The sequence below is a fragment of the Amblyomma maculatum genome, chromosome 1, assembly GCF_055883805.1.
Source record: "Amblyomma maculatum isolate TAMU_Amacu chromosome 1, ASM5588380v1, whole genome shotgun sequence".
Lineage (NCBI taxonomy): Eukaryota > Metazoa > Arthropoda > Arachnida > Ixodida > Ixodidae > Amblyomma > Amblyomma maculatum.
The window spans coordinates 449837099-449858967 of NC_139344.1; the positions used below are offsets into that span (position 1 = coordinate 449837099).

At 44.6% G+C, this 21869-nt stretch overlaps 1 protein-coding gene and 1 non-coding gene across 2 annotated transcripts in view; one reads left to right on the top strand and one right to left on the bottom strand.

Moving 5' to 3' along the window:
- LOC146209641 (uncharacterized) overlaps nt 1–21869 on the bottom strand; it is a 137092-nt gene that overhangs the window by 6433 nt on the left and 108790 nt on the right. The window contains exons 2-3 of the mRNA XM_084580750.1: nt 18683–18736; nt 26–259 (exon numbers count right to left, since the gene is read on the bottom strand). Coding sequence (XP_084436876.1) covers nt 26–259; nt 18683–18736 — 288 coding nt within the window. The remainder of the gene's footprint in view (nt 1–25; nt 260–18682; nt 18737–21869) is intronic.
- On the top strand, nt 7827–7899 carry TRNAT-UGU (transfer RNA threonine (anticodon UGU)). Its single transcript has one exon. It is a non-coding gene; the product is annotated as a tRNA-Thr (tRNA).

Genomic DNA, 21869 nt, shown 5'->3' on the forward strand with positions numbered 1-21869 from the left:
ACTGGGGCCCTTACGCCCCGCTCACCTTGAGCGTGCTGCGCTCGACGCGGCGTCCAAAGAGAAGTTCTCCGAAATTCCAGTCTCGGATCACATCGTGCACGGCCGCTTGGTCCGGATCTAGCAGGCGAAATCCATACACGCCAGCTGTCGTCTCCAGCGAACCGGAGGCCGGGTCCCTCGGAGTCTTTGCCACAACCGACGCTTCCGTGCTGCCTGCCGGCTCGGAACGAGGTCTCCACCAGGACAGCGTGTGCAGGTCCTGTCCAAGGAATAGACAGACAAGTAGATATCTTCAGAGGCAAAGTTGTCTGACATATCAAGCTGGAAGAGGAGATATCTGCCCAAGCAAAACGGAAGAGTGCCTGTCACGATCATTTAGTGGTTTTGACACGCAAGTGTTTAGCTGAACGGCATGTGATTGGTTACTGACTGTGTCATCTTCATTAGCGATCCTCAGAATTGCAGGACGGGGACACTATTAGTTAGAAAGACAGGTGACTAGCTCGGTGCGAGTACGCATGTGCGAAATGCTGCGCTCAAATCGCGAGGGGCGACACTTTCGTTCTAGGCATCCGCACTCACGTCCCACTATTCACTTATCCAAATAACTGTCACCCCCTATTCTGAGCTCGCTATATGGATGAAAGCAAAATGCGAAAGACGCCTGTGTGCTGGTGAAACAAACGATGTGGAGGAATGCAATGTTGTTCTAAATTATTCGAGAACTTTCCATCTCGACCTTCTTTTATGGCGCAACATAGCCATTGCTGCTTTTGCACAATGAAACCTCATATAACTAACTAGCTAATACTTATGAACATGCGCGGCTTCAGAATATCGTATCTCATAAACTACTTCGATTGATATTGAACGATCATAGAATAGAAAATACACTTTACCTTTTATGGTGAGACAGTGAAGAAGTTGAATAAAATTATATTGGACACATGTTTAAATCCATGAAGCCATAATACTTAAATTGCGTCCATTTCTCGGTAGAGTCGAAATATTCAAACGCTTTGCAATTGCATTTAGGTGAGTGTACAAAAGGCAAAATTATTCGGGTTTGTCGGAACCTTTCCAGTTAGCAACTCCTCAATGTCCATAACAAAAGTTTCATACCGTTAATCACTACATAAGCGAGGATTAATTATTGGCTTCACTGTGAGAAGCTATAGATGCATGGCACGATATATTTCACGCATTAGATGCTGTGGCTGTCAGGAGAGTTCTAGACGCGCCAAACACAAAGTTTACAGCACCACTTTGCAGTTCTGAATGTGAGCATCAAAACTGGTCTATATTTTACTGCATCACTTTTCCAAGCATTATGTAATCCTGTTTTTTTTTTTTATTTCTTGGACTCTGGCCGTATTACGCAGTCGTTTTGTGTTATATGTGCCAGTTTCCTGAAAATCATGTTATTTTTGTGTGTTTAGCGCGTAATACCTATAATATACGTACTTAGACATTTCATCACTTACTTTCTTATCCCGACACAGCCTGTGATTGATTCATTGTCCCGAAAATAAAGAAAAAAAGTAGCCTGAATCTATGAAATGATTTATAACAGGATAAGTATTGTTTTCTAAATTAAAGTTTGAACTACAGAGAGCTGTTCATTTTAAGTAGTGAGTGCATATTTCGAAGTCAGCATGCAGATCCCACACGCTACGCGTCGTGAAGTATTCTACCGCCGCATGTAGACATTTTATTGATTGATTGATTCATTCATTCAGTCATTCATTCATTCATTCATTCATTCATTCATTCATTGTTATATTGTTTGACTGATTGATTGATTATATTTAAGAGTTTTAATGAAAGGAATATTTCTGTCACCAGAAGCTTTTTTGGTTAAAAGTTGGCATCCACAAGACAAACTTCGTGGTGGGTTTTGTGCGGGCGCGAAATATTATTACGCAATAGGCTCTTATGTTATAAGTACAATTAATGTAATTCGCCTTTTAGCGATACCGGATGTTGGTCATGGGGATATACAGACTAAAATATGAAGACATCCATCCAGAACACCAAAGCTTCTTTACAGCATGAATAAACCCGAACAACTGAAATACCAACATTAAATGCTGACTGAATCCTCTCTACAACAACAGAGAAATGGTATTATTTTGTGTTATTGTTTCTCCACAAATTTCTCTGACCGTAATCTAGCCCTTTCTCCGCCAGTGTTTTTATCCTACGCGAGATGGACATTTCCATGCATCGCCATACTGACAGTCTTGGGGCACCGATGTGGCGCTGAGATCGTGCTGAAAGCTCTACAACTTATAAAATCCGAATTCCGATTCATCATTACTTGTGCTTGACTGGGACTCCTTTGCTTCGCACTCTACTCTGCACACTGAATTGAAAAAGGAGCGTCCACCGAAATAAGTTCATATGCGCTACCATCATGCTTATGTTTCTACGAACTGTTAAATTAAATCGGCGGGAGACCCCATTCTATCTCTAAGCGCTTGTTCTTTGTGCATTAATTTTCGGCATTTGCATCAGCCTTTTGTAAGTGAAAGAATAAAGCCTCCTTTCTCTGACAAAACTCGCGCCTGCCGTAAATAAAACTGAGAACCTTAGCACGTTGGACTGTTTATGATACTCTTACAGACGATCAGCATGAATTGTACGCTTTATGATCGCAAAGATAATACGTCAGATATCTCACATGTCACAGATAAATTTACTTATTCAGTGACAACACTTGGTCGTCTTGCGCTTGCACACAAGCATTTCAACTGAGACCCAATTTTATGTGTCCATCCCGACCATGCAGGATGCTGCTAACGTCATCACTACAAGATATACGTCTACAGAAAGGGACATAATGAGCTATGGTTCGCTCAGCCATGTTTTGTGCATTTATCGGGCATCCGCGGAGGCAGTTTTATGTCGCTCCTTTCCAGCTCCAAGAAGCATTGCTGTCGCTCTATGTGCTCCTCGTTCCGCCCCAAAATTGCATCTCTTATTTCACATATATTTAGTTTACTGTGTGTGAAGTTGTACGTTGCTACATTTACACTAGGTTGTGCTTTCTTTTTCTTTCCAGTGCTTTGGTTTTGAGAATGGTTTCGCGCTAGAGGCATGATAGCTGATCAGTCGTTACGAGCAGCATTGTAGAGGAATTCTTTCGCAGCATTTCCGACAAGATACCTACTCAGCTATATGCGATTCTTAACATTACAACTTCCGAAAATCTATTCGCTTATTCTCTACTGAACAACAATGTCACTCTCAGTTGATTATAGGCTTCACACTCTAGACAAACTTCGCTGTGCAAGGTAGATTAAAATCAGCCTTTGTATTTTAAATCCGTTTGTTCATTGGGCACTGATCAAGAGAAATGAATCTCCTTAGGTATCGGGCAGTTCCAGAGCACTGTCCTCCTACAGCTTCGATGCGATGCAAGTTAGTCCCAAGCAACGCCTAGCGAGCGGTGCCAGCCCCAACGCCGGTTTAGGGCACATCGCTGCAAGAAGAGTATGGCTATCTTCTGTTGGAAGTGGGAGAAGATTGTGTGTGCAGGATGCAATATCAACCGCAAAGTAACCGCTCTTTGTGCACCTTGAATAGTAGTTCCATGCGATTTCGCGCCCAATTCAGGACGCATCTGCTTGTCAAGCAGGCTAATTTTCGCTAGCGATTTAAATCGATGGCGCAAGTACAGTCTAACGCGATTTGAAAGCCATCACTGCAGGACCAGCCCACTTAGATTAAACTTTTCAAATACGGTTCATTTCGGGAGAATCCAGAACAAATGCGTGTGTTTAGCAAGTGGAATTCTGCCTGTATGTGTCTCCGTCATGTTTGTTGTGTACTAAACGAACTTGACGCGTCAAAAAAAAAAAAAAAATATCCGTCAGCTTCGCCAGAACAAAACGTGATAACCATAAAACGCATTACAGTTTACGTCTTATTTGTGTCACTATCAACAGGGGGTGGATTTTCGCATCAACATTGTGAGGCAACGTTGAGGTCGTTGACGCAGTGATGTGTTTCTTAGTCAGTTGCAGGCTAGTTTAGAACACGGATTCCAACTGACGACATATAAGTTCGTGACGAGTCACTCATGCTTTCGCTTTAACATAAAATAAGCAGTAGTAATTACCTTACACAAACGCTTTTGCTTCCAGGTAACATAGACGCTTATCTCGTGTCATTTCATGTACAGGATGTTCAAAGTTGGACTTTCTTGGTTTAAAAAAAATGCTAAGACGTGTGCGCGCTAGTTCGTGCGCATTGTCATGCGGCCAGACAGACGCAAACTGCGCATGTAATTTTCTTCGTAATATAAGTAATAAAATAAATTCAGTAATTAACGTTTTACTCAATGAATTTATTGTGCATGTCTACGTTGCAAATTTAGAGGGCGTGCCATCTGATGACTATTTCAATTAGTGCAATTTAGTAGCGCACCCTGAGATATGCACGTTATATGTTTCAGCCGAATCCTGCTAATTACGCATGCCAGACGGCGGCACTCGACATGAGTTCCTCCCCGGTAACACGCAGCTGTTGCGTATAACAACGCTTCGTCTGACAAGCACGTAGGGTTACAGGCGATGGTGATTACTTCTGATTTTTGGCCGGATTATAGTGACATTTCAGCACCTTATAGCGCGCTCTATAATTATATTTAAAAACAATTTCACAGCTATACTACTTTTAATACGAGACCAATTCTGCAAATATGGCATACGTCCTAAAAGAAAAAATAAACATTCGTTAAGGCATAAATTTATTTAGCGAAACAACTGAAAAAGTTTGCCTCTATGGCATCCGCCGCCCGTGTAGCTTCGGGGCTAAAATAAATCTAAAGCCAGGCACCTCTATCTAAAACTTTTAATTTATCCATATATAAAATTGTCACACATCTTTCCCGATTATCCTATTTTATTCCAACAACAGTTTCGTACACATAAGTGCTGTCCACGGTCCAAAACTGCTGTTAGAACGAAATAGGATATTTCGGAAAGTTGTGTGACATCCTTTTCAAATTGTCCTGATCCATTAGTCAAAAGCAAGCTATGGCTACTATATATATAAATATATATATATGCCCCGCCGGGGTGGTGCAGTGGTAAGACGCCCGACTACTGTGCCGGAGTTCCCGGGATCGAATCCCGGCCTCGGCGGCTGCGTTTCGATGGAGGCGAAACGAAGTGGCGTCCGTGTGCTGTGCGATGTCAGCGCACGTTAAAGATCCCCAGGTGGTCGAAATTACTCCGTAGCCCTCCACTACGGCTCCTCTTTCTCTCTTTCCACTTTCATTCCCACCTTCCTCCCTTCCCTTACGGCGCGGTTCGGGTGTCCACAGAGCAAGTGTGACAGTTACTGCGCCTTTCCCTTCCTGTGAACCAACTTATTTATTATATATATATATATATATATATATATATATATATATATATATATATATATATATTAAACAAAAAGTTTACTCCCGATGCCGCAGCAGTCTGGGCCTGAAAACTAGGCTCAGCTCCGAAAGGAATATACGCAAGCGCAGGTTATCTAAAGTTTTCTAATTTCGCGGAACTCCTATGATGTCGTTTTCGATTGTGAAAGCATGGAGTGCAGTATCAAAGGCGATATATTTTTAAAACACAACAAAACGCTTGGGGGTGAGAGTTGGGATAGCAACCCATTGAGGCACATGTAAATACAACTTACTTTAATGTGTTTCTCATTTCACAAAACACCAGCAGCAGCGGCCAGTCGATACATCGGCGAGAGTTTTGAAGCAAAGTGTGAAGAAGTATGCCTCGTCATTCTGGACTCAATCTAGATTTAAAACCCTGCCTAAAATATGCGTTACGAAGACGTGTATATACCGCCGACATGATCGCTACCCGCTCTTTGCTTCTCCGAATTGTGCAAGATTATCTTGTAATTTGATATGCTGCCATGTACTGAATCCGCTCACTTATAACAGTCGTTCAACGTGTGCAGCCTAGGAAAGCCTGAACTCAACAATCACTTCTCAAGCGTCCTGATAAGGAAACGAAAGAGACCGGCCCGCGTACTTTAACAGACAGCGGTGCAGACGACGCTCTATTCGGGTGCGGAAAACATTCCTGATATAGACAGAAAACTGTGCTGGCGCGCCGCGCTGCGATGTGGGCCCAACCAATCGCCAGTCCGGCGTGAGTTGATCACAAAGCGACTGCAGAGTCCCCTCTTCGGCACATGGGTGAGGCCATGGAGTTGATGCAAAGGCGGAAAGTTTAAAATACTATTAACTCTCTTCTATCAGCAATGCAACAAAAAATAAAACTGTGTTTACATCTGTAAGCACATGTTTGCACCCATATGAAATCCAGCATGTTTACTGACGAGTCCGAAGCAAGGAGGCTGGATATGCGGCTCAAAACGTAACGTATGCTACCTGCAATACGTCTGCAAACGCGGTTGCGTTTTATGCTTACAAAGATGTGTTTAAAAAACGCAAGCGCAGTTTTACTTTCCGCTGCGTTGCTGAATAGAAAGGGTTAGTAATGTAAAATTTCCGCTTGTGTATTAGCTCTATTGCCTCGCCCATCTACCGCAGTGGGGAGAGAGGCGCTGCGGTCTCTTTGCGACCAGCTCATGCCAGAACGGCGATCGTTTTGGCCCCCTTCGCACCGCCCAGTTTCCCAACTGTCTATATCTAAGACCGCTGAGTGCGGACTACTGGCGCACGTGAACGCGACTAGTGTGAGCAGACAGCGCGTTTTGGTCATCTGCTGCTGCGCGTGGTTTGTTTATCGTGCTGTGTGAAGACTGCCTTCTGCTTAAACGTTCGTATCGCTTAAACGACATTATTTAAGAGGGAGTGTAGCCTGAGCGGCAATGTGATGGCCAACAGGAGAAGCTGTCGCGATTGAGAGAAGCAGCCAGTCGACAGCTAATTTTTCAGAGCTATGTCAGTCTTTACAGAGCACGTTTATAGACACTTCAAAATTGATTGTCTTTGAAATGACGTAGCACACTTTGTCGAAGTTCTTGAAGCCATATGATAACTCTTAACACTCTGTCGCGTTCATCGGCGCTTTCTGAAACCGAAAAATTATTTTGGTAAGTCTTCTTTGACTGTGCTTCTGCTATGGACCAGGCTGCCGACTTGTACCGCCTTAAGTATCGCGGTTTTTTAAACATAACCCGCATCTTTAATGCGTTTTCACACTTTCACAACGTGTTCTACAATGTTCACAGTTGCTCTGCACCAAATGACGACATCATAGCCGCACTATGAACTAAGATAACTGAATTGAAATATTTTGGTTGTATGTAATCCTATAGCCTCTGAGTTTGGTTTCCACCGCAGTCGGCTCAGCCTTACTGCAGCAGCTCCACCGCATCCTACTTACGTCACAGATTGGTGTTAGTCTATATATGTATATACATGTATGTATGTATGTATGTATGTATGTATGTATGTATGTATGTATGTATGTATGTATGTATGTATGTATGTATGTATGTATGTATATATGTATGTATGTATGTATGTATGTATGTATGTATGTATGTATGTATGTATGTATGTATGTATGTATGTATGTATGTATGTATGTATGTATGTATGTATGTATGTATGTATGTATGTATGTATGTATGTATGTATGTATGTATGTATGTATGTATGTATGTATGTACATACATACATAGCACAGCTTTCGCCCTCGCTCTTGATCACGTTCTACGTGATGCTGGCGGTAACAAAGGACGTTCTACGTCTGCCGCTATGGTTGAGGGTGGCGCTGGTGAACACTCTCAAGGTTCGTATACAGACAACATAAATGCCCAAGCAAGTAGCAGGGGGGACAGCGGCCGATGTAGCTCAGTTGGAAGAGCACCGGACGTGTTATTCGGAGGTCGTGGGTTCGGTTCCCACCATCGGCACGTTGTTTTTTCTTCTACTTTGTGTTTAATTATATTTCCCCTAACAGATTACATTACTAATTTCTGTGATTATCCAAGTAAACATTAAAAAAAAGACAAAATACCATCCCCAACGCTTTCCTTGGCCTCGCCGACTGTGGGCTTCTTTCCTTCATGTATTATAACGAGCACCCTCATTTCCCCTTAATTGATCTGTGTATATATATATATTGTAATGAGGCAGTATAAGCAATTCCCCCCGCAATAGTTGTACCGGCACGTTGATGCTGCCAAAGCCGGCGTTCCACCGAACGGGAATGAGCCTCTTCGTCTTCGCGATTTTGTCGTCTTTGTCATTTTCGCGTATTGATCTCGCAATTCCAACTATCCATCCTACAATACGCCCCGTGAAAACACGTCATCCTGGCATATTAAGGGGAAGACACGATGGCAGGGTCGTAGTAGGGTTTTAGATGGTCGGTGTGGACAATTTTACGTCTTCGGCGACAAAGATCCGTGTAAGGTGTGAGAGGCTCGACAAGTTAGTTAAAGAGCCACTGTCCAGGGAAGGCCCTTTTAAGCAAAGGAGCCCAGTGTTTCGATCAGGTACCGGACATAGTTTGTGCAAACTGCTTAAGTGACACGCGCGCCGCAAAGCATCGAAAATACAATTCAAAGCTCTCTCAATCTCCATCGGGAAGCCAGCTTCCCCGTTTCCTGCGCTGGCCCGTCGAGCCACCGTAATGACGTAGGTGCCGCGAACGACGTCCATTGGTCCGTCTCGCTGACTGAAGGGAGAAGAATGGGTGTCTACCGCTCGCTGCGCGCTTTTCCATCGCCACGGCCAGACTGAATGCAGCGGCGCGCGCTCCCTCGGCTGTTTTTTTTTTTTCGCGCTCGCGGAGTGCCATGCCCCACCTCCCTCCAAACGCGGAGGAGGAAGGGGAATTTGTCTTGCTGAGGCTAGACGACCTCGGGCAGGAGAGTGAAAAACCTTTGCGAGGTAACGGAAGGAGAGAAGCATGACAGAATCGGGTGGTTGCGTTAACTGTAACTGCGTTATTAGTTACTCTTTTCAAAAACATTTTGCGGCCTTGCGTTCTAGGGGCGAAGTCTCACAGTCACCGGGAAAGAAATATTTTCGACCGGAGGGTGCACAGTGGGCCTTTAAGGGGTGAAGTTTGTGGAAGTGCACTAAGGGCCCTGGTATCTACTAAGAAGCTTGGTCGACCAGCCTCAACTTAAACGGGGCACACACAGCCACACTAAAGAGTCTTGACAATAAGCAGGTGCGCAGACATGTAGAAGAGGAGCGGTTTTTCTGGTTTTGCTGGCCTATAGCCGTGATCTGACCGCACTCTTCGCCAAAGGCAGCAGCTTGGGAAATGGTGGTCGTTTCCGAAGCGTCTGGACGGTAGGGGAGATAAGTGACCATTGCACAAGAAGGTTTTCGTCCGTACAGGTGGAAACAAGGGGAGAATCTGGTAGTCATTTGCGCTGCAGAATTATAAGCATAGAATATAAATGGCATGTGGACGGTCCCAGTTCGAGTACATAGAAGGTACATACGTGGCATCATGTCGCAAAGGGTCCGGTTAAAGCGCTCAACCATTCTGTTTGTTTGTGGATGGTAGGACGGTGTTGTACGGTGAACAACATAACACTCGTGAAGAAGGTCTTCATTATTACTTGTAGTCACCGCTCAGAAAATGCCCTTCGCTTGCTTGAATCACGCAGTATTCTTTTTGTAAACAAAATAATTGACTACAATTTATGTATCCTAATATATAAATCTGTTAGAGAGCTACTTCTATTTTCTCTAAGCATCAATGATCAAATACCGCGTCGTACCGACACACGTTTCACCAAAAGCAATACCTTCTTGCTGCCTAAATCAAAGACTAATTACGGGAAACAAACAGTCCGATTCCCTGGCACCACTCTTTCGAATTCTTTACCAGTAACTATCAAAAAATCATCATCTAATTGTGCCTTTAAATCCGCTCTTTGTCAGTTTTTGTTATCAAAATAATCGTATTTTTTTAAGGTAAACTGTTCCAGTGTTATCCTTTATATATTTTTATGAGTTGTTGCTTATGTTCTCATTTTGTGATTAGGTGTGCAACCATTTTTATTACAACAATAGTGCCTGTAATAAATTCACGTTTCGTTCACCCCGTCCCACTGATGCGAAATTTTGTATAAATTTTGCAACTGCATGCTCAATGTATATTCCCTTACAATAATCATTATAGGAGGTCCCATCCACAGTCCTTGACTTTGGGACCTCCTTCTGTATGCGTGTTTTGTTAACCTTTTACGTACAACAAACGAAACTTCAAACGACATCTGATAAAAACACGCGACCACGATCACTAAGCATTTTCGCAGGAGCACCGCGCCACAATATCACGTTCTGAAGTATGAAGCCAGCGACGTCACGAGTAGTAGCAGCGGGTGAAGCGGCATTTCTTCATGTCAATTAGGGTGGTCGATGGCAACAATGATCCACCGATTTCCGGTGAAGGAGCAGGAAAGAGGCCCATAAAAGTCGATTCTAATACGTCCGAAAGGTCGATCTCTACACGGTTGAGGCTGCAGATGAGCTGGAGGGTGTGGCGTTGGATTCTTGCTGCGCTGACAGTCGATGCAAGAGCGAACGTACTGGCGAACGTATGCCTCGCCAGTAGTAGCGATGACGCAGGCGAGTAAACGTTTTCAGCAATCCAGCATGGGTCACTGTAGATAGTCGTGACAGCTGGCGCAAAAGGCGGAGCGAAAATGGCGAGGAATTCAGCAGTCATTTTTGACCATCGAGAAGCTAGTTTCGGCAGTAAAGGAGGGTTTTACGCACAGAAAAGTGATGGGCTTGATGTCGGAGTGTTCGACAAAGGAGCAACGGTGTATCGTTGGCCAGAACATCCATGATGGAGACACTCCAGGGCTTCTTGCGCTGCTCACACGTCATGTCCATTGTTTCAACGGAAGGGGGAGTGAGGTTGACTACAGTGGGTGGCTCATGATCAGAGAACACCGGGTAGCGGGAGAGAGCATCTGCGTAGGAGTGGTTACTACCATAGTGATAAAAAAACCAATTGCCGTAATCCCTTAAACGGAGAGCCCAGCGGGCGACGCGACTAGAAGGATCTTTGAGAGACGACAGCCAGCAGAGAGCATGTGATCAGTGATAACATTGAATGGCCGTCCGTATAAGAAATGTCGATATTTAGTGATGCCCCAACCAATCGCCAAACAATCATTTTCCTTGACTGAATAGTTAGTCTCTGCTTTGGTCAATGCTCGACTCACGTAAGCAAGAACGCGCTCAGGGACGCTAGATCTTTGCTGAGTGAGAACGGCACCGATACCGTTGCTTCTAGCGTCTGTGTGCAGTTCTGTAGTAGCGCGGGGGCCAAAATGAGGCAGTTTGGGAGGGAACGTGAGTAGTCGGCGGAGCAAAGTGAACGCTTGATCGCATAAAGGTGACCAGGCAGACATGTCAGGGCTCCAAGCAAGAAGCTGGGTTAAAGGGGCAATAATTGCGGAAAAATGTCTGACAAAGCGGTGGAAGTAGTAGCAAAGCCCTCTAAAGCTGCGCAGATCTTTCGTTGAGCGGAGCCTGGGAAATAAAGTCACTGCACATAGCTTGGCAGGGTCCGGCATGACACCGTTCTTGGACACGACGTGGCCTAGTAGGGTTAATTTTCGAGCACCAAACCGACACTTTTTTAAATTGAGATGCAGATCTGCATCGCTAATACATCGAACAACACCCTCTAGGCGAACAACATGAGATGGAAAGTCCTTCGAGAAGATGACAACATCTTCTAGATAGAGGCATATCTGCCATTTCAGCTCCCGTAGGATGTTGTCCATCATGCTCGCAAAAGTGGTTGGAGTGTTCCACAAACTGAATGGCATGACAATAAATTCACATAGGCCGTCTGACCTGGCGAATGCGGTTTTATGGAGGTCGGCCTCAGCCACTGACACTGCCAAAAAGCAGAGTGGAGGTCCAGCGAAGAAAATTATTCAGCTCCCTGCAGACAGTCAAGGGCGTCATCGATACGAGGTAGAGGATCAACAAGCTTTCTAGTAATTTTGTTGAGCCGGCGGTAGTCGACGCAGAATCTAATGGAGCCGTCTTTTTTCTTGGCAAGCACGACTGGGGAAGCCCAAGGACCGTGAGAGGGTGGGATCACTACACGCTCAGACGTGTCACTCACTCGGTCGTAGATGATTTGGTGTTGGGCAGCTGATACTCGGTAGGGGCGCTGGCGCAGGAGTCCATTGGCGCCGCAGTCGATATGGTGGCGAACCGCTCCTGTACGTCCCAGCCAAGTTTGGTGGTAGTCGAAAGAGGTGCTGAGTCATTGCACTAAGGCGACAAGTTGGTCGCGGTGGGAAGGGGGCAGAGCGGCGTCGAGAAAACGGTTGAAACGTGAGATAGCGTCTAGTTTGTGATACCAATAGGCAGAGAGAGGGCGGTAAGATGATGCGCTCTAGGGTCATCCCTAACAGCAGAGGCGTCGGCGGAATCAATGAAATCAACAGCGCCAAGAGATGCTCCTCGAAGTAAGAACGGGGAAAAGGACATGGGTTGGAGACGTAGAGCGCTACTACCACTAGAAAGTGCGAGCATCGCATGCGGCAGCAGCTCATATTTACGTTGCGCACAAGCAGAAATTGTATATATTACAACAGCAAAAACGAGAGTGGCACACGTCACAGGCACAAGGACAGACGAGAAAGCAGGGACGTCGGTGTAGTCGGCGGCGAGGATAGGCGCAGTGATATCAGGAGTTGCTTCCACGATAGTGTCACAAAGTGGCAACAAATCAATGTAAGTACGTTCACAGCCGGTGACGGCGTGATGTTTAGAAAAAAAGTCCCATCCGAGAATTACTCCATGAGATGAGCGGGCGAGAACGGTTGAGTTAAACGGAATAAAAAATAAGCCGGCCGGTGCACGCAGCAAGGTATCGAATCTGCTCAGCGCTAGCGGTTCGCAGTGAAATACCTGGGAGTGTTGTCAGTTTATTAAGTTTTCCGTTGCGTCTAATCACGGATCCTGCGGCATCAGTAAGAACAAGGTCATCAACAGGAACACCTTCGACGAAAATTTTAATAACGTTAACAGGGCTTGACACGGTTGCTGAGGGCGCAGTTTTTGCGGTCAGAACCGCAGCATTTTCTTTCACGTCAGAAGGGGTGGTGCACGTTGGGCCATAGGCGAGCGGGACCAGCGACGAGGAGACAGCGACCGGTGTGTGTGTGTGTGCACTATTCGGAACGAGTCGTAGAGTGCGGCAAATACGGACGACGCGATACTGGGTCGGAGACAGGCACGTCGCGCGTTGTCGCGTGCCCGAAAGTGTAAGGATGGGATACGCATGCACGGCACCACCGGGCTACATGACCCGCTACACCGCAGACATAGTATATAGGGAAATTATCTGGTATGTGCTAGGGATTCATAGTGCGCGGACACGTGCAACGACGAGTAGGCTGAGCAGATGGGCCTCGAGGCATGAGCCGCCACCTATGAAGTTGAGGCTCGGTGTCACGTATGTAGGCATTAGGGTGAAAGCGGTGGCGTTCGCAATTTCTGCATAAGTCAGCGAAGCGGCGAGCATGGGCAGTGGGTTGCCGGGTGGCAGGATCTCAGCAACCTGCTCCCGGATGACAAGTTGTATAGGGGGCAAAATAGATGGTGGGTCAGGGCAGCAGGTAAAGACACCTTCTCTTTCCACGCAAACTGCTTGATCTGTTGGAGAAGCGTTGTGCGATGTTGAGGAGAGGCGAGAATATCCAGAATCGACACGGCGTCTTCCGAGCAAATGCTACGGCGCGCCATGATACGCTATTTTCGGAACTCGTCAAATCTCTGAGACAAAGAGATGACTTCACAAGCGGTTTGGGGGTTCTTGGCGGTCAACACCAGAAATACGTCATCTTAAATCCCCTTGAGGACATCCCTGATCTTGTCTTCCACAGAAATCGATAGACTCAAGACGCTTACATAGGTCGACAACATCCTCAATATAGCTGGTAAAGTTTCTGCCTTATTGCTGAGCCCATAAACGGAACCTTTGTTCGGCACTAAGTTTCTGAACAAATGGACGGCCGAAAACGTCGGTGAGACTGGTTTTGAGAACCGCTCTGGTAGGAATATCAGCTTCGCAGTTTCGGAATCATAATTTTGCGACGTGAGTCAAATAAACGATGACGTTGGCGAGTTCAATGCTGTCATCACTCACTCATTCGTAGGAGGTCAGTCAGTCAATTTGGTTGATTTATAGGAAGGCAAAGACGCGGTAACTGTCTCACTTGTTTTATGTGGACACCTCAACCACGCCGCAAGGGAAGGGAGGAAGGTGGGAGTGAAAGTGGAAAGAGAGAAAGAGAGAAAGAGGAGCCGTAGTGGAGGGCTACGGAGTAATTTCGGCCACATCTTTAACGTGCGCTGACATCGTACAGTACACGGACGCCTCTTCGTTTCGCCTCCAACGAAACGCAGCCGACGAGGTCGGGTTCAAACCCGGGTACTCCGGCACAGTAGTCTAGTCGTCCACGTCTGTGTCATCAGTGCCACTGAAGATGGGAAGGACGCGCTGCAGCACTAGTCCTGAACAGATGATAGTTTTGGGGACAAGCGGGCCAGGTTGAGCAGCAATGTCAGTCATAGTGGTACAACCGGTTATGGAGCGACTTTGGAGCTCCAGGATAGAAAAGGGCGGAACCTCCATCAAGTGCATGAGGTGGATAAGCAGATCGCACTGCAATAGTTTTACTGGCACGTTGCTGCTGCCAAAGACGGTCTCCCTTCGAGCGGACGTGATCTCTTTGTCACGTTTGTCAACTTCGAGTATTGCTCTTCCCGCAATTCCAACTATCTGTCGTAATATGTATGTATGTATGTATGTATGTATGTATGTATGTATGTATGTATGTATGTATGTATGTATGTATGTATGTATGTATGTACGTATGTACGTATGTATGTATGTATGTATGTATGTATGTATGTACGTATGTATGTATGTATGTATGTATGTATGTATGTATGTATGTATGTATGTATGTATGTATGTATGTATGTATGTATGTATGTATGTATGTATGTATGTATGTATGTATGTATGTATGTATGTATGTATGTATGTATGTATGTATGTATGTATGTATGTATGTGTGTGTGTATGTGTGTGTGTTTATGTGTGTGTGTGTGTGGCGTTCTTCGATTTTAATCTATTCCGATTCGACTGTTATTCGTGCTGGTCACTACAGTTCGTTTTTGCTTTCTAAGCATGGATGACGGAGGCCTTACATTTGTTTTAGCGCACAGAGCTATCTAGTAATTATTGGGCGAGCACGCTCCCGTGTTAGCGCACTATGAGACCATAAGGAAAAGGCTATGCATTACATTTCTTTTCCATACTATTCGGCAGCGCAGAGTATGTAAAAGGTGACCACGATTGTCTAGCTACGGCTTGGAAAAAGGCAGTCGAGTATTGCAGTGGGCACTACAGACAATATAGGCTTAGAAAACACAGTCGGCACATTTACATACACCTGGCAGAAGAAAATCGAGGCTTGCATGCGGCTGAAGAAGGTCGTCACAAATCAGTTCTGGTTTGACGATAGTTACTTAAGCTTTCTGAGATGCGACAGGATGTTCAATTCCCCAGTGAGTGTAGATGTGTGGAAGGCGCTCCCGCACTGTAGACGTCAGTGAACATGCAATGTGATGACATAATGTGTTTATATATTAGTAGTAATTTTCACCTTTTCAATCGACTTGCTTCAAATAATTTCGCCAGTTACCGCTAGAGGGTTTAATAACTACGTGCACTGTTATTAGTTGCTCATTTTGACGCTTGCTATTGTAGCAGGCAAACTCCATGTTTACAGACCCACACACTTTTTTCTCATGTGCAAACGCCAAAATAGAAGGAGTCATATTTGATGTATCGACAGCGCTCTCTATTATTGAAGTCTTTTCCTGTGGCTGGTATTTGTCATTAGTCAATTCACATGAGCGCCGAATAGAATAACGTAGTAATTAGGATGGCTTATTCCCATTCTCCAATTAGGCCTATTTCGTGATGATCACAGACCTTACGCCGAAATATAGAGCTTCAAATGTCAGCTCTTCTTTTTTTATACAGCTGCTAGTGTTTGCTTGATGTCTTTAGCTGTTTGACATTTCGCCTTTACCGAACAAAGCAGGGCAGGCCAGTAATCAGTCTGATTGCCGCAGTAAAAATGGAAGTCGCCACTGTTTTCGAGGTGGGCCCAGTTCCATGTACTTTATTCCTCCCCATTTGGTCCTCGATATTCTATCCTTGCCTCCTGACGCTTCTTCAGCGTTGATATTTAGATTTAAACAGGCAAGTGCCCTTCGATGAGCAAGCGGTTTGGGACAGGCCACCGGTCATTCAGAAACAACCTTTTTTCTCCGTGCCTTTTCTCGAAATATGAGCAACTGGTCTCAAATACTGCCACAGGTCTCCTGCTGTTCATCAACTAATGGATAGGCTAAAGTTCAGCGGCCAGTTATTTAAGAGGAGTAGCTGCCTGCCTTTATTCTGAGCGCACTGAAAATACTCCATACAGTCCGGAGATAAAGACATGTAGCTGATCCACATCGTTACCGTTGTTTTTATTAAGTGTTCAAGGTTTCTTTCAAATGGGCACCAACATATTTTAAACAAACTAAAGCAAGGGTGGCCCGTAAAGCCGCTAATTAATAGAGCGACTTCAGCAAGTGTAAAATCAAAAGAATGCCTGAAAATAATATGAAAGCACTTGGTGTTCGCTAGTCAGTAAGGAACAGTTCTGGTACATTTATCTTCTTTATAAGAATGGCAAATCTTTAAGGCATCTCTTAGTTTGGTATTTAGGCGCAAGGCTCTTCAGCGATATAACCTTACAACTTGTGTATGGTTAACTACATTCTATATACCGGAAGAGCTTAGGAAAATAATTTAGAACTGTTGCTTCTGATGCCTATATAGGAAAAATGTAAAAGAACGCATGCAGCATCCCCATTTCTCTTCCAAATGACGGATCGTCTGCGCAGATCAGCTGCGTCTACTAAGAAAGCAGACTGTCATTTCTGTTACCGACGACAAACTAGCCCAGAGTGCAGACTGCCATGAACAAAACTCCCTATATTCCTCAAAACCGAAAACTGAAATCTGTTCGTTGAATAAATTTAAAAAATACCCGTGATGAGATTGAGCACTTGAATTCATTTGTGCACTTTAACTGCGGACAAATCGAACATTGTCCTTTGGAGTGCATATTCTTAGTGCCCACGGACACGTGACGATATTGTGCTAATTGAACAGCTCCAAACTTTGCATTGAGAATTTGTTCTATGCGAAATGCTTGAACGATGCTTTCAAACCGGCATTGTAGAATCAGCACAAAGATCCGACCGAATTTCTGCACGTGCGCACGACTTACTGTATATGAATTCAGTGACTACAGTATACAGTCGTCTCAGTTTTCACAAGCGAAACATGTGCTTAACTTCTTGATGTAGTGTTTTGGTGGAAGTAAAGACAGGACGACACGGATTAGACGTGTATTAATGTGTGGTAGAGGATGTGATACCACGCAACCAAAAGTAGAGCCGAAAAGGGGCATAGGAAGGGACTGGCGCGCAATTTGAAAGCACCAAAAACTAAAATGGGTAAAAAAGAAATGAATTAAGCAGCTAGAAGCAACCAGAAGCAACCAAAAGCAACCAACAGCTGCATTCGTGCTTTCGCAATACTCCAGTGCAGGTTCTGTAATGCTGTTTATTTGTGTGCGTGCGTGTGTGTGTGCGTGTGTGTGTGTGTGTGTGTGTGTGTGTGTGTGTGTGTGTGTGTGTGTGTGTGTGTGTGTGCGTGTGTGCGTGTGTGTGCGTGTGCGCGCGCGCGCGCGCGTGTGTGTGTGTGTGTGTGTGTGTGTGTGTGTGTGTGTGTGTGTGTGTGTGTGTGTGTGTGTGTGTGTGTGTGTGTGTGCCTGCCTGCCTGCCTGCCTGCCTGCCTGCGTGTGGTAGTGTGTGTGGGGTGTGTGCGTGCGTGTGTGTGTGTGTGTGAGTGTGTGTGTGTGTGTGTGTGTGTTTGTGTGTGTGTGTGTGTGTGTGTGTGTGTGTGTGTGTGTGTGTGTGTGTGTGTGTGTGTGTGTGTGTGTGTGTGTGTGTGTGTGTGTGTGGCCTCTCTTGTCCTTGCCTTAGCGCTATAAAAACCTATATCAAGACGAACTACAAACTCGCCCAACGGGAAGTTTTAAGGAATATGTGCTTGATCACATTACATTATATTGCATGGTGTCCTACGGGTGAACTGCAGCTTGCGAAATATGTCCGCGTTACGTTATTTCTGGTTCTGGGAACGGTGCAACAGGCCTTGAACCCTATATGCTGCTGAAAATTGGATTACATGATAAATAAACTAGCCATCAATTTTGCGGCTAGCATAGCGAGGTCTTGCTCTTTTCTCTCACTGCAAAAACACACTAGACTACACAAAAAAAAAGTCTTGACAAAACAAGGAGCAACTACGCGAAACATGTCAAACATAAGAAATTGAGTGAAAAATTGGGGAAGCAAAAGTAATTAACTTCCGAACTCATTCTGCGATGAAACTATCACCCTTGTTTTATAAACATAAGACAATGTTATCTTTTCCAAATATATTAAAAACGAAACATCTGGCCAAATCGGCCAATTTTCGGGCTCTGGCATTCTTCATCGTTACTACGCTGGCTAGGGAAGCCAGCCAGATTTAATTTTCTGGGCACTTACCATGGACGTCAGAATATACTGGTGGTACGGAGTGGCCATGGACTCTTTCGCAGCCTGCAAATCGGGAAGGAGAAAAATCAGTGCATGGAACATTATTACTCTGCAATACTTTGGACATGCATGGCTCAATGTTTATGCTTTTAAATAAACATTGATATTTATTTTTCCCCTCTCAAGGACCTTGAAATCCTGAGAAATATTACGGACTAAAAATCTGTTGCATTATATTGTTTAAGTTTCCAAAAACAAGTTTAAAACTGAGCCCTGCTCCTTAAAGTTGCCAATATTCAGCCCCACGCTTACAGTGTGCATCCGAGATGTCGGAAGACAACGCGGATGTTTTGGGCGCTTGGCCGAGCAACAACAACACTGAAGCTGAAGCTCTTCTGCTGGTGTGGCCTGGTGTTTCGGATGTGTTCCTTACGTTGAACTGAGACTCTTACCGCTAGGAAACGCCCCGTAATGTTTGCAAGAGGTGCTGGGTTAAACTATCCCGGGACTACAACCGAAGTGGCGGAGATAATCTTGATCGGGGAAAAACCGCCTTTTTTACCCTTGACGTCCTGTATCAATTCAAAGCTATGTCTTTTGGCCTCTGCAACGCTGTGGCAACCTTCGAGCTTATGACAGACTTTTTCCTGCGTGGCTCACGCCAGGCTTCACTGCACCACCTACACGAACAGTTAACGTCACTCGTCTTAAACATTATTATTTCCGCTCCTCGGTTTGGCAAGCACAACGACCATGCTTGCCCCGCTGGGGTGGTAGGGGTTGGGGGGGGGGGGGGGGGGGGTGGAGGGTAGCGTTACGGTATGTATCTAAGATTTGGAAAACAACGAGGATTTTTCAGCACTGGACTGAACGACGACGACACTGAAGCTGAAGCTGTCGCGCTGGTGTGCTCTGGTGTTCCGGAGATGCTCCTGACGTTGAACCGAGAGTCGTTCCGCTCGAAAAAGCCACGTAACACTACATTCTGGCGCGACTCAATAAAGTGTTGCAAATAAACCTTTGTCACTGTATTGTCCTTGCCTTGTTCTCTGTTTATGAAATTTTGACGTTGAAGCTTTAGAGTTGTTCGTTCTTTATCCACATTATATTGAATTCAGCCAAAATTCATAAATATCGTGAAGTGGACAAGTTTGATTCGTATTTAAAAAACTAACGCGTCATTGATTTTAATAACAATCCTAAGTATTTTACAAATATAAGACTATAACAGATATTTCTTTATGCACCATAAATATAAATATAAAAAATGAGTATAAAGCTTAACACACGTTTTTATTCTATAGGAGTGCTTATGGCGTCATCTTAAGGAGTATGCGTCAAAATGTGAAGTTAGTATTTGAAGAATGTAGTTACATGTTATCTCACGCAATACCCAAAGCTATTTAAATCCTTTGAAAATCGTTTTCTGCTTGCTGGCGAGGTTGATGAAAGCTTAAAATTGAATAAATTTGCTATTTCTAGCAATTTCATGGGAGAAGGCAAGTGACGTTCGAACTTTTCTCTATCCAGCAAGGCTTTTTATTTCGAGGTGCTGTTGTGATAAATACGTTTATTAATATTATTATTTCATTTATTGGTTATGACAGAAATTTAAAATCCTATAGTTTTGAAGAGGACTTTTCTAATGCGCCTTAAGTACAATCACAAGCAAAACACTTTGAAGCGTGATAATTTTCGTAGAATTATATATTTAATTGAGGAAGCAGCCCAATTGAGCTCATATGAGTATTCTTGTCGACAGAGCTATCTAAACAAAATGCGAGCCAATATGGATAGAACCTGCCATCCACCTACTTCGCAACAGTTACAATGAACGGCGGGTTCGCTTTGTTTCGGATCACGTTTTCACTGGTCTAGATCGCTCTTGAAGTGGATTATGAAGACGGCGCGAAAAGGGACGAGGACAAGGAAGGAACACCAAACTAACAGGAAAGGCGCCAACTTCATAATCCACTTCAACCATGAACCAACTAGCCCAAAGCAAAGTACTTCTAGATCGTTCTGTAGACCAGAACATTCGTCATCTCGGCTCATTCGTGCTGCTTTTACATAAAAAAGTACAATTCTACCAAGACTATTTTGCAAAGCACTTTCCTTATTATTGTACTTAAGAGCACTTTGAAAATGCGGTTCAGAAATAGAGTATTCTTTGAACAAAATCCACCATCATTAAAACCTGGATTGAATTCCACTGGACCGAAGAAGAAGTTGTTGCCGACGAAGAAGTTTGTATACGGTGTTGTTTCGAGAAAAAAGGAGTGTCAGCGCCTGTCCTGTGTTGCCTATTTGTGAGTGTCGGTTTTGGTAGCGCTGTTAACGTCTCCTGTTATCTTCAACGATATTCAATGTGTGCCTACAAACTGGGACCCCGTTGGCAACACGAGCAGGTACACGATAAGGTAGGCGACCTCAGTCCCCACAATTTTATTGCCTAATAACAGGAGTAAAAGCATTGAATGACGACGCATACTGCACGGACCGGTACAAGATAAGATAAACGACTTTCGTCCCCTCAATGTTCTCGCCTGGTAACAGGAGTAAAAGCGTTCAAAGATGACCATCAGTAGAACGCGAAATTTGGTCCTATTTCGAGAAATATGCTTTCTGGGTCGTTTCATTTTCTGGGAAAGTGCACCTTTCGTTCAGTGCTCCTAACTACTACGACTGGCCTGCGGTGGCTAATCAACGCTAAACGAATTTCTGCTTGTTCAGGAAAAACTGAAGCACGGTATTTTTTATGCGTAAAGTGTGACAAAGTATAAAAGCAGTTTGTGATCAAGTTTAGCGGGCCACGACATGTTTAGCGGGCTACGACAAAGATGTCTGCGTGCGGTGGAGCTCAGGTGGCCAGTGTGGGCAACGTGGTTGTGTCAGGGATAAGATATGCTTTAACGTTAGATATCTGGGTGAGGCTTTCATCCTGGTGACTCCGCCCAGTTTGATGAAACTGTTGAATGCGAAAGCGCCATTTTCCGATCCCAAACAAAGGCAAAACGTCCAAGCGAACTTCACGCACACTTCCGTAAGCGTCGCAAAAGCATCCTCAAACAGGCAACGTATTTCAATCCGAACAAATAAATCCTGAAATCTCCTCTCTTCACACGCAGCTTCGACTATTAAGAATCTTCTTAAAGAAATTGAGAATGATGCTGAATATATTCGTGCCGTTTGACAG